At 33.4% G+C, this 14,540-nt stretch overlaps 1 protein-coding gene across 3 annotated transcripts in view; it reads left to right on the top strand.

Moving 5' to 3' along the window:
• Positions 1–14,540, top strand: part of LOC106873159 (uncharacterized) — a 329,246-nt gene that overhangs the window by 100,526 nt on the left and 214,180 nt on the right. For all 3 annotated transcript variants that reach the window (XM_089354161.1, XM_089354165.1, XM_089354155.1), the window contains exons 11-18: positions 1,071–1,283; positions 2,723–2,889; positions 5,568–5,707; positions 8,187–8,308; positions 9,998–10,230; positions 11,490–11,599; positions 12,887–12,981; positions 14,018–14,200. In XM_089354161.1, the coding sequence (XP_089210287.1) occupies positions 1,071–1,283; positions 2,723–2,889; positions 5,568–5,707; positions 8,187–8,308; positions 9,998–10,230; positions 11,490–11,599; positions 12,887–12,981; positions 14,018–14,200 (1,263 nt within the window). The remainder of the gene's footprint in view (positions 1–1,070; positions 1,284–2,722; positions 2,890–5,567; positions 5,708–8,186; positions 8,309–9,997; positions 10,231–11,489; positions 11,600–12,886; positions 12,982–14,017; positions 14,201–14,540) is intronic.

Raw genomic sequence — 14,540 nt, 5'->3', positions numbered from 1 at the left:
GTGTGTGTATATATATCATCATCATCATGATCATCATCATCATTCAGCATTTACCTTCCATCTGGCATGGTTGGGACAGTTTGACAAGAGCCTGCCAGGCAGAAGCCTGCACTAAACTTCTGTGATTGTTTTGTCAGGATTTTTACTGTTGAATGCCCTTCCAAACACCAAACACCCAGAAGAGAGGACTATATATATATATATATATATATATATATATATATATATATATATATATATATATATATATACATACACACATCACACACACTCATGCACGCATGCACACACACACACACACACACATATCATCATCATCATCATCATCATCATCGTCGTCGTCATCATCATAACTGGAGGAACTTTTATCAACTGCCAATTAGACATCATTGCAATTTTGACATCTTAAAGTGGGCTTATGACTTCTGGTGCTGTCAAACAGCATTAAAACATATAGTCTAACACTACTATGGAATGTACAAATGTATTTGCAGTTAGAATACAAATAACATACATATGTATCATAAGTACTGATATATAAGATGAAAATTAAAACATCTACAAATTAAATACTAATAAATAAAATGTAAGAAACATACCTCTTAAATTTAAAAAATGTGAAACACTAATGTTATGAAGGAAAAAGAAAAGTTTATATGAGTGATGCTCAATTGCAGATCATATTATGAGAGAGCCACATTGCTGGCACCAAATTCCTTCAACCACTCACCTGAAAAATTCCAAATAATTATTGGACTAGAACTTGTGGAGGAAGATAAGATTTCAAGATCAACACCAGCCAATGAGAGGAAGAGAAATAAAGGGAAAAGAGGAAAAAAAAGGAATTCATTAATAAAACACATAATCTAGCCTTGAGAGTAACATTGTATGTGACCTGGGCTGGCATCTTCTTGTTAATCTCCTTCAATTAAACATGCTCCAAATTTTAACAATATTTGGTAACATAATTGCATGCATGGCAAAATTCCAAACTTATCTTAGATATTGCTTAATCTTTCATGTGTGTGTGTGTTTCCTATTTATTTATGTGTTTACGTTTCTCTTCCCAGTTATTGGACTTCCTGAATCTCCACAATGAAACTGACATTGAAGTATTTCTCTGTGAAAAACCTGGACTTGACAACATTCTTTCAAATCCTACCTTGCTTATCAATTCTTCAAGCTATGGACATCTACGAACTGTGCAGCACATTTTGTGTGCAAATTTCACAAAGGCTCAAATGGAATTCTTGAACAAATATATAGATATATCCTCAAGCAATGTAATATATCACTTCATTTTTGTTATTCAATTAAATGTTTTTTATAAATATAAAATATTCATTATAAATGTTAAAATCCAAATGAAAGTCAATCATTGCTTTATTTTCCCTTTTGCTAAGTGATATTACTTACAGCTGGCTAACTTACTTAGGATAACATCCTACAACTTTCTAATTTAGTAGAGATAAACAGCCAACATCTTAATTAATTGCTAAAACATCTGCTCAATGTTAACTAAGTTGTTAAAAGTATCAGCTTATGGCTCCCTAAACTACTAGACATCAACTTGGCTAATTACTAAAATTATCAACTCACCAAAAGAAGATGAAGCAGTATCATGCAGTGATGCTGCAATGTATCCTCTTTATATAAACAAGTAACTATTGTGACTTGGATCACCAATAAAATAGTCATTGTAGTGAAACAGTGCATTGCTGTAGATACAAAAATCACTGAATAATGACTATTTTTGTTAGCTTGCAGTACTGGATTTTGCCTCCTTCATTCATTAAACACCCATTTTTCCATGCTAGCATGAATTAATTGGGAAGTTATTTGAGGCAGAGCTTTATGACTGGATACCTTTTTCTGTTGCAAATCCTTATCTGCTTTTCAAGTAAGAGATTTTTAATTCCAGAAGTTTTTGAACATACAGAGTGACCAGTCATAAAGTCAACAAGGAATGCCAACATCATCACCATTTCACTCAACTAGTAACCCAGTGTTCAATATTTGTACACATACACACATGGATATACAAGACATTTCTTGCAGTTTTTCTCAATGAAATTCACTCACAAGACAATTTGTCAACAAAGGGATATTGTAAAAGATACATACCTAAAGTGCTGCTCATTGAACAAAACCCAAAACCATGATTGCAAAACAAACTCCTTAACCACAGAGCCATATCTTCCCTTCATATAAAATACTGAAGAGGAAGCGTATTCCATTTATTGAATTCAATAGAGTTAATCCCCCATAGATGGGTATGTTTTATTGGAAAAGAGTAAGCAATTATTAGCCATTCAAAAAAACATAAAGGCTGTTAATTTCTCTTAAACATTTATTATTTGGTGTCAAAATTTTCATCACATCAACTGCAACTTGGTCACTGACAAGATTCTGCTACATCTTGCCAATGACCTGGTCACAGTTGGTACAACAAAAGTCTTTATGTGTTCTTGAATGGCTAAAATGTGTCTTCCATACTGTAATTGTTTTAATTGCAACATTAAACAATGCTGTTTATCATATGTGTATATGAAATACTTACTGGTTGATTCACGATGCTGATTAAAAGAAACCATTGCTGAATCAATCAAGTCTGAAATAATGAAAGATCAAGGTTATACTAACAAACCATTCTATAAGTAGAAATGAAAAGAATAAAGTCAATGTATAATACATATTTCATAAATGTCTCTTTCATTCTTAGGTCAATCAGAAAATTGTGCACCATGCCATTTCTGAATTTCAAGATGATATAAAGAACATTATAGCAACATTCAAGAATCTACCACCAGAGGTAGGGAAATTCATAAATGCTGCAGCTTATGCTGAAATTGGTCAAATTATGACACTTTTGATGACCTTTAATGAGACGTAAGTTATCTAAACCATTTAATCTTTATGTAATTTACCTATATATGTTTGTATATGTGAGCATGTATGTGCATATATATATACAGGGTGTCCCAAAATGTACTCACACTTTAAATAACAATTAATTCAATGTTTATTGACTTAGAAACAAGATCAATGGTTCAAATTTACAAATACATGGTCAAAAGATGCACTCACTCTTTAAATGACAATAAATGCATCATTTATTGACAATGATTAATGGTTAAACTCAAAGTGGATAAATGCATTTTTATAAATGTTCAAGCTGACGACCACCACTCTCCAAACACAACTAAAACTATGGACCAATGGATTCAAAAACATTATGAATCATTTTATTCGGAACTGTGAGACATTGTCTTTCCTCTCTCAGCTCATCAAATGTTGCTGGTTTTGAGCAGTAAAACCTATCTTTGAGATATCCCCATAAAAAGAAGTTCATTGGAGTGAGCTCTGGTGAACATGGAGGGAATTCAACACTACTTCTTTGCCCAGTCCATCTATTTGGAAAAGTTGCTTTGAGATAGGTCCTTACATCACGTTGGTAGTGGAAGGTGCTCTATCTTGCTGAAAATCTCTTTGTCAACAAATAGCTCTTTGACACATGGAATGACAGTTTCTGGAAGCTAGTTTAGGTAAGCATCCCCAGTGACAGTTTGGTCCAGAAAGAATGGCCCTAGGATATCCAATACTGATATCCCACACCACACTGTAACACCTGGTAAGTTCAAATGGTGTTCCATAATAACATGCAGATTTTCAGGAGCCCTGTGGTTGCAATTATGTTGGTTAATTGAGCCATGTAACTTAAAACTGGCTTCATCAATCCAAACAATTTTGGATGTAAATGCTGCATCTTCCTTGCATTTGCCCAGGTACCACTCACAAAATTCAACTCTTTGGTCAGGATGGTTTTCATTTAGAGCGTTGATTAAAATTGGAGTGTAACATTTCCAACTAACTTGCTTTAAAATGCAATGGGCACTTGATTTTGGGATTCCCATCTTACAAGCCATTTGTTATACAGATTTCTGTGGGGATTGCCAGAGGGTTTCCAGCAATTGTTCTTCCTTTGTGAGGCCAGTTGATAACCGTGGTCTTCCTGAATGCTCCTTATGGACATTATGTATAGTTCCATCTGATTCAAATTTACCTAATATTCGAGCAATGGTGCATTGCATTGGCGGATCTTTGTGAAATTGTCCTCTAAATTGTCTTTGCCCTTCCATAATATTTTCATGCTTCCAATAGCACTTTATGATAAATTTTCTTTCTTCAAAACTTAGTCATACTTCTGCCATTATTAGGGCGAATTGATCTAAAAAGAATTGAAAAATTCAGTGAGTTATGGGGAGTCGAAATATGAGCACATTTTTGGGGGACACCCTGTATATATGGCACTCTGTTGGTTAAGACAATGAGGGTTCCAGTTGATCCAATCATTGGAACAGCCTGCTTGTAAAATTAACATGCAAGTGACTGAGCATTTCACAGACACGAGCACCCTTAATGTAGTTCTCTGGGAGATTCAGATTGACACAGAATGTGACAAGGCTGGTCCTTTGAATTACAGGTACAACACATTTTTGCTAGTTGAGTGAACTGGAGAAACATGAAATAAGGTTGATTAATCATTAATCAATGTGCCTTCACTTATATATATATCATCAGTAAATCTTAAATCTAAAAGAGAAGCACACTCAAAGTTATAGAGCAGTAGAGTATTTAGAAAAAGGCAACTATGGCCATCAAACCCTAATGGCCAATAACTATTAGGGTCATTCAGTTAAAAATTCTTCAAGGTGGTGCCCCAGCATCACTGCAGTCTAATGACTGAAACAAGTAAAAGATAAAAGTTAAACTATAAGGTGCAGGAGTGGCTGTGTGGTAAGTAGCTTGCTTACCAACCACATGGTTCCGGGTTCAGTCTTCTACTATAGCCTTGAGCCGACTAAAGCCTTGTGAGTGGATTTGGTAGATGGAAACTGAAAGAAGCCCGTCGTATATATGTATATATATATATGTATGTGTGTATATGTTGTGTATCTGTGTTTGTCCCCCCAACATTGCTTGACAACCGATGCTGGTGTGTTTAGGTCCCCGTAACTTAGCAGTTCAGCAAAAAGAGACCAATAGAATAAGTACTAGGCCTACAAAGAATAAGTCCTGGGCTCGATTTGATTCGACTAAAGGCGGTGCTCCAGCATGGCTACAGTCAAATGACTGAAACAAGTAAAAGAGCAAAAAGAGTAATGACACTAATCATGTTATCCTCCTACATGGAGGTGAAATTCAAATCTCATGCCAAAATAAGATTTTGTGCTTATTGTATAAAAAAAAGAAAAGAAACAAATCAAAGCATAACGGTCCCTACACATTGATTTGAAGATAAATGCAGCCATGGACATTACAGCTACATTAGGTTCCAGCACTTTGGGGAATTTTCCATTTGTGTTGTGCAATATCAGAATGCAAAACTATCAGACTTTGGAAATTTTTCAGATTTTGGGTAAAGGGTTTTCAACTATATTAGTAGTAAACTAGAAACCATTAAATTGATATTTATGTATTCCTTTCAATAACTGAGTTAGTTTCCAAGAAAGCAATAATAATATTCAGTAATTTACTTTATTGCTTAAATTTTCTTTTATTTTTAGCTCCATTGATGACAATGTGGATCATATCAGTGAATATGTTGTTGAGCAATCAAGAAAATATTTTGACAATGATGATGAAATCCTACATTCTGCAAAGAATATATTACAGTTTGTTGATATAATCTTGAAATATTTGAAAGGTAATATTGGTTTCTTTCTGGAATTATATATTCATCTGTTATTGTAGCATATATAAAGAAATTAATGAGTTCATCATCATCATCATCATCATCATCATCATCATCATCATCATCATCATCATCATCATCATCATCATCATCACCTCCACTTTTCCATGCTTGCATGATGGGGGCTAATAAGTTTAAATATTTCTTCTATCTAGTTTTCATTTGGTACTCATTATAAGCATAGTGTATCTATCATTTGAATGCACAGAAAATATTTTACAAAGCTATATTCATTTTAACCATACTGTAATATTTAACATAATTATTACTATGGATCAATGTTATTCAGTAACCAATGGTTTAACAGCATAAACAGCAAAGAGCATTAAATTTCACCTTGTTCAACAGAATAGAATTTTCCTTGTCAATAACAAATCCCTTCTTTAAATAGCCAAAGATTTCAGCAAAGCTTCATAATCATTAATGATATTAAAGAAGTGATTTTAAATTCTCAATCGCAGAATAATGCTAATAATATAGCCTGAACAAATTAATTTCAAATTTTTACACAAAGCCAACAATTCCAGGGGAAAGTCAATTACATTGACCCCAGTGCTGAACTGGTACTTATTTTATCAACCCCCAAAAGGATGAAAGACAAAGTTGACCTCAGCAGAATTTTAACTCAGAACATGAAAATTTTGCTTGGCATGCTAATGATTCTGCCAGCTTACCGCCTTACTATTATTAATAATATTGACATTTGTATTGTAAGGTACACTAGGAACTCACTTCTATTCTTTTAAAACTCCTGACTGAAAAAGAGGTGCCAATGACTACTGTAAAGTAATTGAAGTTCTCAGAGATGCTCTAAAATATATTCAACTCTTCAGACATAGGTTCAAATAACAATAATGAGCTGGTAATCTTTCACTATATGATTGTCCACAATTTATGAAAACTTAATACAAACATTTAAAGAATTTAATCTACAAATTACCATCAGAACCAATCTTAGCATTGTTAATGTTTAATATAGCATGCTAAATTTAATCACTAATAAGTTCCATCTCTACAGAAAATCAAAGGTTACATATCAGTTGCATGTCAAGCATAGCTAAGATGTAATGTTAACCACAATGACAGTACACAGGCAGAAAATGCTCTTGCTCTAGGCAAACAGGGATTGCATACTCTGTAATTGTGAATAGGCCATCTAGGGCCTTTCAAGAGCATCAGCAACCAATGGTTTAATGTTCAATTAACATGGTGTACCTTTTGTGACAACAGAATAGGAAAGATTTCTTGTTGATGGATACTACAGGCACTTGTACAATATATGTCATTTCTTGTGGAGACAGAGCTAGTATTTACAAATTTCAGGTAATGATAATCCCTGCCAAAGATGCTATATGATGTTGGAGAAGTTGTTTGTTTTTCATCCCAGTGTCTCCTAAAGAAGGGAGGTGGACTTTTCCTTGTTTATATGCATGGAGGTGTGCATGTGTTGTGTAAATCTTCCTTTAAATTCATATACATGTGTTTCATCTTGTGATACCATCAGATGGCTCTATAGACTACAGCCTTTGAAAAACAGGATCTTCCTAGCAGACAGTATTTCAGAAGTTACAGTTTTCTTGTTGATGAATGCAATGTTGAAAGCAATATTATCTAAGCCTGAGTGGCAGACCTTAACATTATGGACATTAAAAAGTTCATGACACTTATAGGTTTTTAGGAAATACTAAGCTTCTAGCTACATTAATAAATAAGTTTAGATAGTATGGTGGGTTGAACTAGATCACCTTCTCAGGATTGGCGTGAGAATAGGTGTTAGATATGCAGCTAAAGGAGACACACAAAATGTACCTGTTGAAAACTTTCTTTGACTTATGTTCAGACTAATGTATTTGTGGAAAATGCTTATCTACTTATCAAAAGAAGATCCTACCTATGCAGGTCTTAAGATTAAGACCTAGTTTTTCAATATAAAGCTGCTCGTTAACATGAATTGACTGTTGTGAGACTAAATTCCTAATACTATATAAATGATATACCCACACTATACTCTAAAATGCATGAAAAATTATTTGACTTAATGTATGTATTTAAGTGACAGATTAATTGATACATTATATCAATCCAAATTATCTCGCAATACATGCTTTTAGTAAACATGTTATGTTTCAAGTTCTAGGCACTTTAATTAGGGGACATTTTTGTTTAAAAAACACACACTTCAAATGTTTGCTATCACCACTGTTCAAGTTAACCTTATCGTAATGTCCAACATAACCTTTCTTTGCACTCTTTCAAGTACACCATTGATATATAGCCACATTCATAAACATTTATATATGTATTTATGTGAAATATAGAATTGATATGAAACAAATTTTAAACAAATATATGAAATACATTTATTGAATGTTCTGTACTGATTATTTAAAATATAATCTATTTTTACTAATGCTCTTTTCTTTTTCCTCAGGTTTGCCAAGTCTTCTCGAAAAGACTGATATGTTTGGCGAAGTATTTGAAAAACTAGATCCCTATGACCCAGATCTCTCTAAAAAGATTCTTCATGCTTTGATGAATGTAGAAAACATGGATGTAAGTAGTAGTAAATAAATGCAGTATAGTATATTCTGAAGAATTTCATTTGTTAAATCTTGTAGTATGCTTGAAGTATTCTTAAATATGAATACATGAGCATTAGGGATGTCCTTGTGTTTTAAACACAGGATCAGATTACACTTCCATTCTTCCATTTATCTTCTCTGCCCAGTATTTCTGGAAGCATCATAGGGATAAAGTCCTCAGGCACCTCCTTCATTAGGTCCTGTTGAAAACAATAGTCATAACACTTTCTGGCTGGATTCCCAAATGTGACTAACTGAGACTATGGATATTATCAAGCTGTTTCATTCTTGTTCTACTCCTGGATCTCCTGCAGACTGGCTCAATTTGAAGAATTCATCTTGCAATTCTTTCCTGTATTTCTAATCATGTATCCATAGTACTGGAACTGTGACCTCTTGATGTAGAGAAGCAGTGGCTTCACTTGGAGAGAACCCCTGATCTCAGAGCTATGCACTCTGTCAAGTAACATCATCCCCGCATAAGTTCTCTTAGCACTTTAGTTATTATTTTATTCTTTTATTCTTTTACTCATTTCAGTCATTTGACTGCGGCCATGCTGGGGTACTGCCTTGAAGGATTTTAGTCAAACAGACTGACCCCAAATTTTTAAGTCTAGTACTTATTCTATTGGTCACTTTTACCAAATTGCTGTTAAGGGGATGTAAACACACTAACACTGGTTATCAAGCAATGGTGCGAGTACAAACACAGACACAAAGACACACACACATAGATATATACATATATATATATCATAGGCTTCCTTCAGTTTCCATCTACCAAATCCACTCACAAGGCTTTGGCCAGTCCAAAACTATAGTAGAAGCCACTTGCCCAAAGTGTTATGTAGTGGGGCTGACCCTGGAACCATGTGGTTGGGAAGCAAGCCTCTCTCCACACAGCCACGTCTAACAAAAGTTATTGAAGTTAAATATTTTAACATGAATGAAAAAGAATACATTACAGAGATGTACTTGGATGACAAGTTATTTAATCAGAAAATGTGTGTTGAAATTAAAATGATTGCAGTGTTGAAGACATATATCAACCATTCAGAAACACACAAAGATAGCTAACTTCACTTGAACATTTATCATTTGCAATATGGTGTCAAAATCTTCATCACTTGGAACTGCAACTTGATCATTGACAACATTACACTGCATCATATCTACCAGGAAGTCGAATGTTCTTGCTTGATTATAATTTTTCTGCTTCTTCTACTAAAAATTCATTTAAAACAAAATCCTACTGCATGGATTTAGGTCGTCGTCATCATTATCATCATTATCATCATAATTTAATGTCCATGTTTCACACTATCATGGGTTGGGTGGTTTGGTAGAAACTGATGAGTTCACGGACTACTTTAAGCTCCAATGTCAGCTTTTGGCATGGATTTTACAGCCAGATGCCCTTCCTAATGTCAACTACTTTACTGTGTGGACTGAATGCATTCTCCATGCTACCTGCACAATTGAGATTGCCATGCAGTTTGGTAGTTTGCAGAGAACCATGAGCCCTAGGGTAGGTGGGGGGGGGGGGGTCAAGTCTCCATGCTAGGGGATAAGAGGATTATTATGAGAGATATTTGTTTTGTTTATGTAAATCAAAATATAATTTTTTTTATAACATTTTTTTTTTTTTGGGGTGTTTCAGAAGTTGAAAGAAGTATCTTCAATGTTTGGTAAAGTGTTTCACAAACTCCAGAAGCGTGATGTAAAACAAGTTGATAATGGAATAGAAAAAGAATTAGCCATGAATCTGAAGTCTATATTTAAAAGCATCGAGGAAATGCAGAAATATAAACTAGAGACTTGGTTTCACCTTTTCTCAAAGATTCAAGATCCAAAGTTACTAAAGCTGATCGAAGAAAGCGGCATCCTATCAAGGTAAGCACACAGATTTTCTGAGTTGTAAAAAAGATTCAGATTTATTATTGGCTTGTCACTGGACCAATTTCTTAACATGAAGGATATCATTAATTGAATCAACTTGCAATTATTACTGGTACTTTATTTTTTCCAGTGACCAGTGCCATGTAAATGGCACCCATGCATCGTAGCCATGGTCATTGTCGGTGTCATGTAAATAGCATCTATGAATCGTAGTCATGATCATTGCCAGAGCCATGTAAATGGCACCTGCAAATTGTAGTCATGGTTGTTGCTGATACCATGTAAATGGCACCCATGAATTGTAGTCATGGCCATTGCTAGTGCCATGTAAATGGCACCCATGGCGGCGACAGAGGAGGAGGAGGAGGAGGAGGAGGAGGAGGCATTTTCTAAATCAATCCTCAAATGGTAACAGACCATCGGTCATGTTACAAACATATTAATGGTATTAAGAAATTTTCTCTTGAAATGTCTATTTATTTTTCCAGAATTGTCCAATTTTTGATTGAAAAATAGAACATGTTTGTAAATGTAGATGATTGGAGCCTCTAATAGACAAGTCAATGTGGTACTGGACAATCAGAAAATAGGTTGATATTTCATATAATAGAGCCATATTATAACTGACAATTTTCAACAGTATACTTAACAGCAATAGATTACAGCTATAAGAATACTAAAATTGGTATTTGTTGTACTGAGTCCAACAAGAACATAACTCAAGGAAATAACTTAACACAAAATGTATCAAGTTATACCTTTCTCAGGAAATTTTGGTAGCTGAATGAATAAATGAAATGTAAATGAATAGTAGTACATCTGTGAGGTAAAAAATCTGAGAAATTATAAAAATGATCACTGATGTTTTACTGTACTTCTAACAGATTAAAAACATGAAACAATTTCATATACTTTAGATCATTGCAACATGGTAAATTCACATCAGCTAAAATATTCCAAGACCATTAAGCTGATCCTGCTGCACAAACACACTTTTTAGTTAATAATTGTGGTTTTATGTTCACATTCTCAAGTAATTTTCATTGAACAGATCTAACTTATTTCAAGACAAATATATATTTTATAAAAAAAATAATAAACAGCATTTCAATTTGATATTGTTATAAATTAATAAATTACTAGAAAATGGTAATATTAAATATTATATGAGATTAGTTAATTCAGTAATTACCAAGAAACTATGTAATAAAATATATTTAGGATATCAATTTTTCATCTTTATCATTGTGTAGTTTGGCAGTTCAAATGGAATCTGATCCTCTCTGGAAATACTTGGGACCTCCTATGAAACTCATTCAAATGAGTATAAAGAAAGTGAATGAAATTGTTTCTGAGCTTGAAGGTTAGTTAAACTATTATTATTATTATTATCTTTTTTTTTTTTTTGCTTTCAATATTTACTCTTGTATACATTTTATGCTTTTAATTGGTGCAACTGAGTTGTGTCAGAATTATTATACTATTTCCCACTGGTTTTTTTTTTTGTGTGTGTGTGCGTGTGTGGGTCTTCTTTTTTTTTTTTTTTTGTTCTTACTGGTGGTAGATTTCATCATGAGGAAGTCAATATTCAGTTCATCTCAAAAGGCATTGGCTTCAGTGAAGTAATGAAATGATAATGAATTGACAAGTTTCGTTACCTATTAGGAAGATATCAAACAGAAAATACAACACAAATGAAGGGAGAAGGAAAGATCAGATATTTTTGTTGAACTGGCAGCTGATGCACGGTTGCTGCTGCAAATAGCTTTTGAAGTGCTCACATAATGAAGGGTGTGACTGGCACTCTGTCAGATACAATGATGATGGTTCCAGTTGATCTGCTCAATGGAACAATCTGCTCATGAAATTAATGTACAAGTGGATGAGCACTCCACAAACACATGTACTCTTAACATTGTTTTCAGAGACATTCAGTATGACACAGAATGTGACATGGCTGGCCTTTTGAAATACAAATACCACACATTTTTTTCCAGTTGAATGGACTGGAGCAATGTGAAATAAAGTGTCTTGCTCAAGGGCACAATGCATTGCAGGGAATTGAACTCATGACCCTGTAATCATGATCTGAATACCTTAACCACTAAGCTATGTATCTTCACTATTTTGGCTATATTGTTGACTCGTATATAAAAAGCAGTGCAATAACTCATGGAAAAAAGACATTAAATGATGAAGATGATGATTTGTGTGTGTGTGTGTGTGTGTGTCTGCACGCGTGTTTTCATTGAAGATGGTGATGAACACCAAAGTTCCACTTCAAAGGCTTGATAATTGTTGAGAGATTTTCCTCTCCACATGAAACCAATGGTAACCTTGTTAACCCACAAATAAAGAATATTTATCCACCAATACAGTGTTGAACACTCATTCTCACTGTTCAATCATCATCATCATTTAATATCCATTGTCCATGCTGCCTAGTAAGCTGAGGAGCTGCACCATACAATAATTACCCATGGTGGTAAAGTATGCTTACAAAGTTACCTTTCAGGTGACAGACAACACTCTAGTACTATTATATAATTAATATTAATGAAAATTCCAATCATAACTCAAAGTAAGTTTTCTTTGTATACCCATTTGAATTTTTCTGCTTTCAAAATGCTTGTTTTTATATCTATTACAGGTCTAAACATTCAGTTTGATGAACTACTGATCTTTCAGTTTAACTATGGCATTGACATTGTCCAAACTCTGCTTGTCCTTCTAGATAATCAACAGGTTGAACACAAATTTTTAATTTTGTCAACATCTTTAACATTTGTATTTCTATAATTTTTTCAAATTGTGTATTCCATAATGAGCTAACTTGTTTCTGAACCATTACATTATTATGATTATACAAATAAATGTATCATATAATTGCCATTACGTATTATTTTCATGATGCAACCCATTGGTTGTTGTTTTTTAGTTTATAAATTATTATAGAATGCTATGTATTTTAGCATTCTATGTAAAGTTATGCACAATTCCAATTATTTAAGCTAGTTGCAAATTATCTAATTTAATCTAAGGTTATGATGAAAACAATGATAATGATGAAGAAAACAACATTTTTAATGTACTCATATCAATTGATATGAGTACAGTAAAAATTATGAGGGATATTCAATCCCACATAATATGAAGAATATACAAGATGTCCATAAATTATCTTTACAACTTCCACAATTTATTGAATCTATTTATCACATGCAACCAATGGAGCTCACATAAACATGTTCTCATATTTCTAATAAAGCAGAATTTATTTGTCTCTGTTTTCCGATAAACTCTGCTGAGTAATTCTTATTTTTAATTTTTTTCTGAATCTTTCAAATTGTAAAGGTAATTTATGGATACTCTGTATCATATCAGGTTCAGAAAATAATACTCTGATTCAGTCAACTCTGGATTTAGAAAAAGGAAGGTCCAAGGCTATTTCATTTTTGAGTCTTTTCCCCAAAAAGCTTAAGACAGTATAAAAAATATTGAACACCTTGACCAAAGAGCACCTAGATTCTGAAGTCCTAAATTTCAACCCACCAAACTTATAGGTAAATCCTTCACTAGATACAGTGTCAAAATTCCACTCATCTGTGATTTCCTAATGGCAAATAACAGTGAATTCCATATTTAGATTACAAAATTTCAATTCATATTTTTCTATGATAGTTACAAAAGTGAACTTACCACAAACTGGATCACTTTAAAGATGATTGAACCAATACAAAACTTTACAGACTATATATTGACATATTCCTTTATTTTTCAGGTTAACTTTTTACTCCAAAATGCATCTAACCCTGAAGAAGTGGTGTGTTCAGAAAATGGATTATTAAAGTCATGGACCATGTCTCCTGATATACCAGTTGAAAGTCTGGAGGCTATTTTTTGTAAATCAAACTTAACACGTCTGGTTTTGAAATTGTCTTCTGTTACAGAAGTCTATATGATGGTAATTTTCTTCAGTCTTTATATTTACGAATTATATATGAAATATACAGATGAGTTCCTACTGCCCAATAACATGGTTCATTATGAAGTATGTAAACTGATCGTATATACTTCTTATGCTTTAATGCCAATGTGTTTGACATTCTCATCATCGATATTATTCACTCAAAATTCTGTGAGCAACTGTCCTGGAACTTCATGACTACTGGTGTTCCAAATCTCTGTGACTATAGTTACCCTATCACAAGCTACAGTGAAGCCAATCATTGCATTACTTGTTATAGTTTGGGTTAATTCTTCCAGTTTTAACAATATCCTGATGATTAAAATGTCCCTTTTGC

Source organism: Octopus bimaculoides, chromosome 1, assembly GCF_046866305.1.
Source record: "Octopus bimaculoides isolate indiv1 chromosome 1, ASM4686630v1, whole genome shotgun sequence".
Lineage (NCBI taxonomy): Eukaryota > Metazoa > Mollusca > Cephalopoda > Octopoda > Octopodidae > Octopus > Octopus bimaculoides.
The sequence above is the reverse complement of the archived record's forward strand: the minus strand, read 5'-3'. Positions and strand labels throughout refer to the sequence as shown.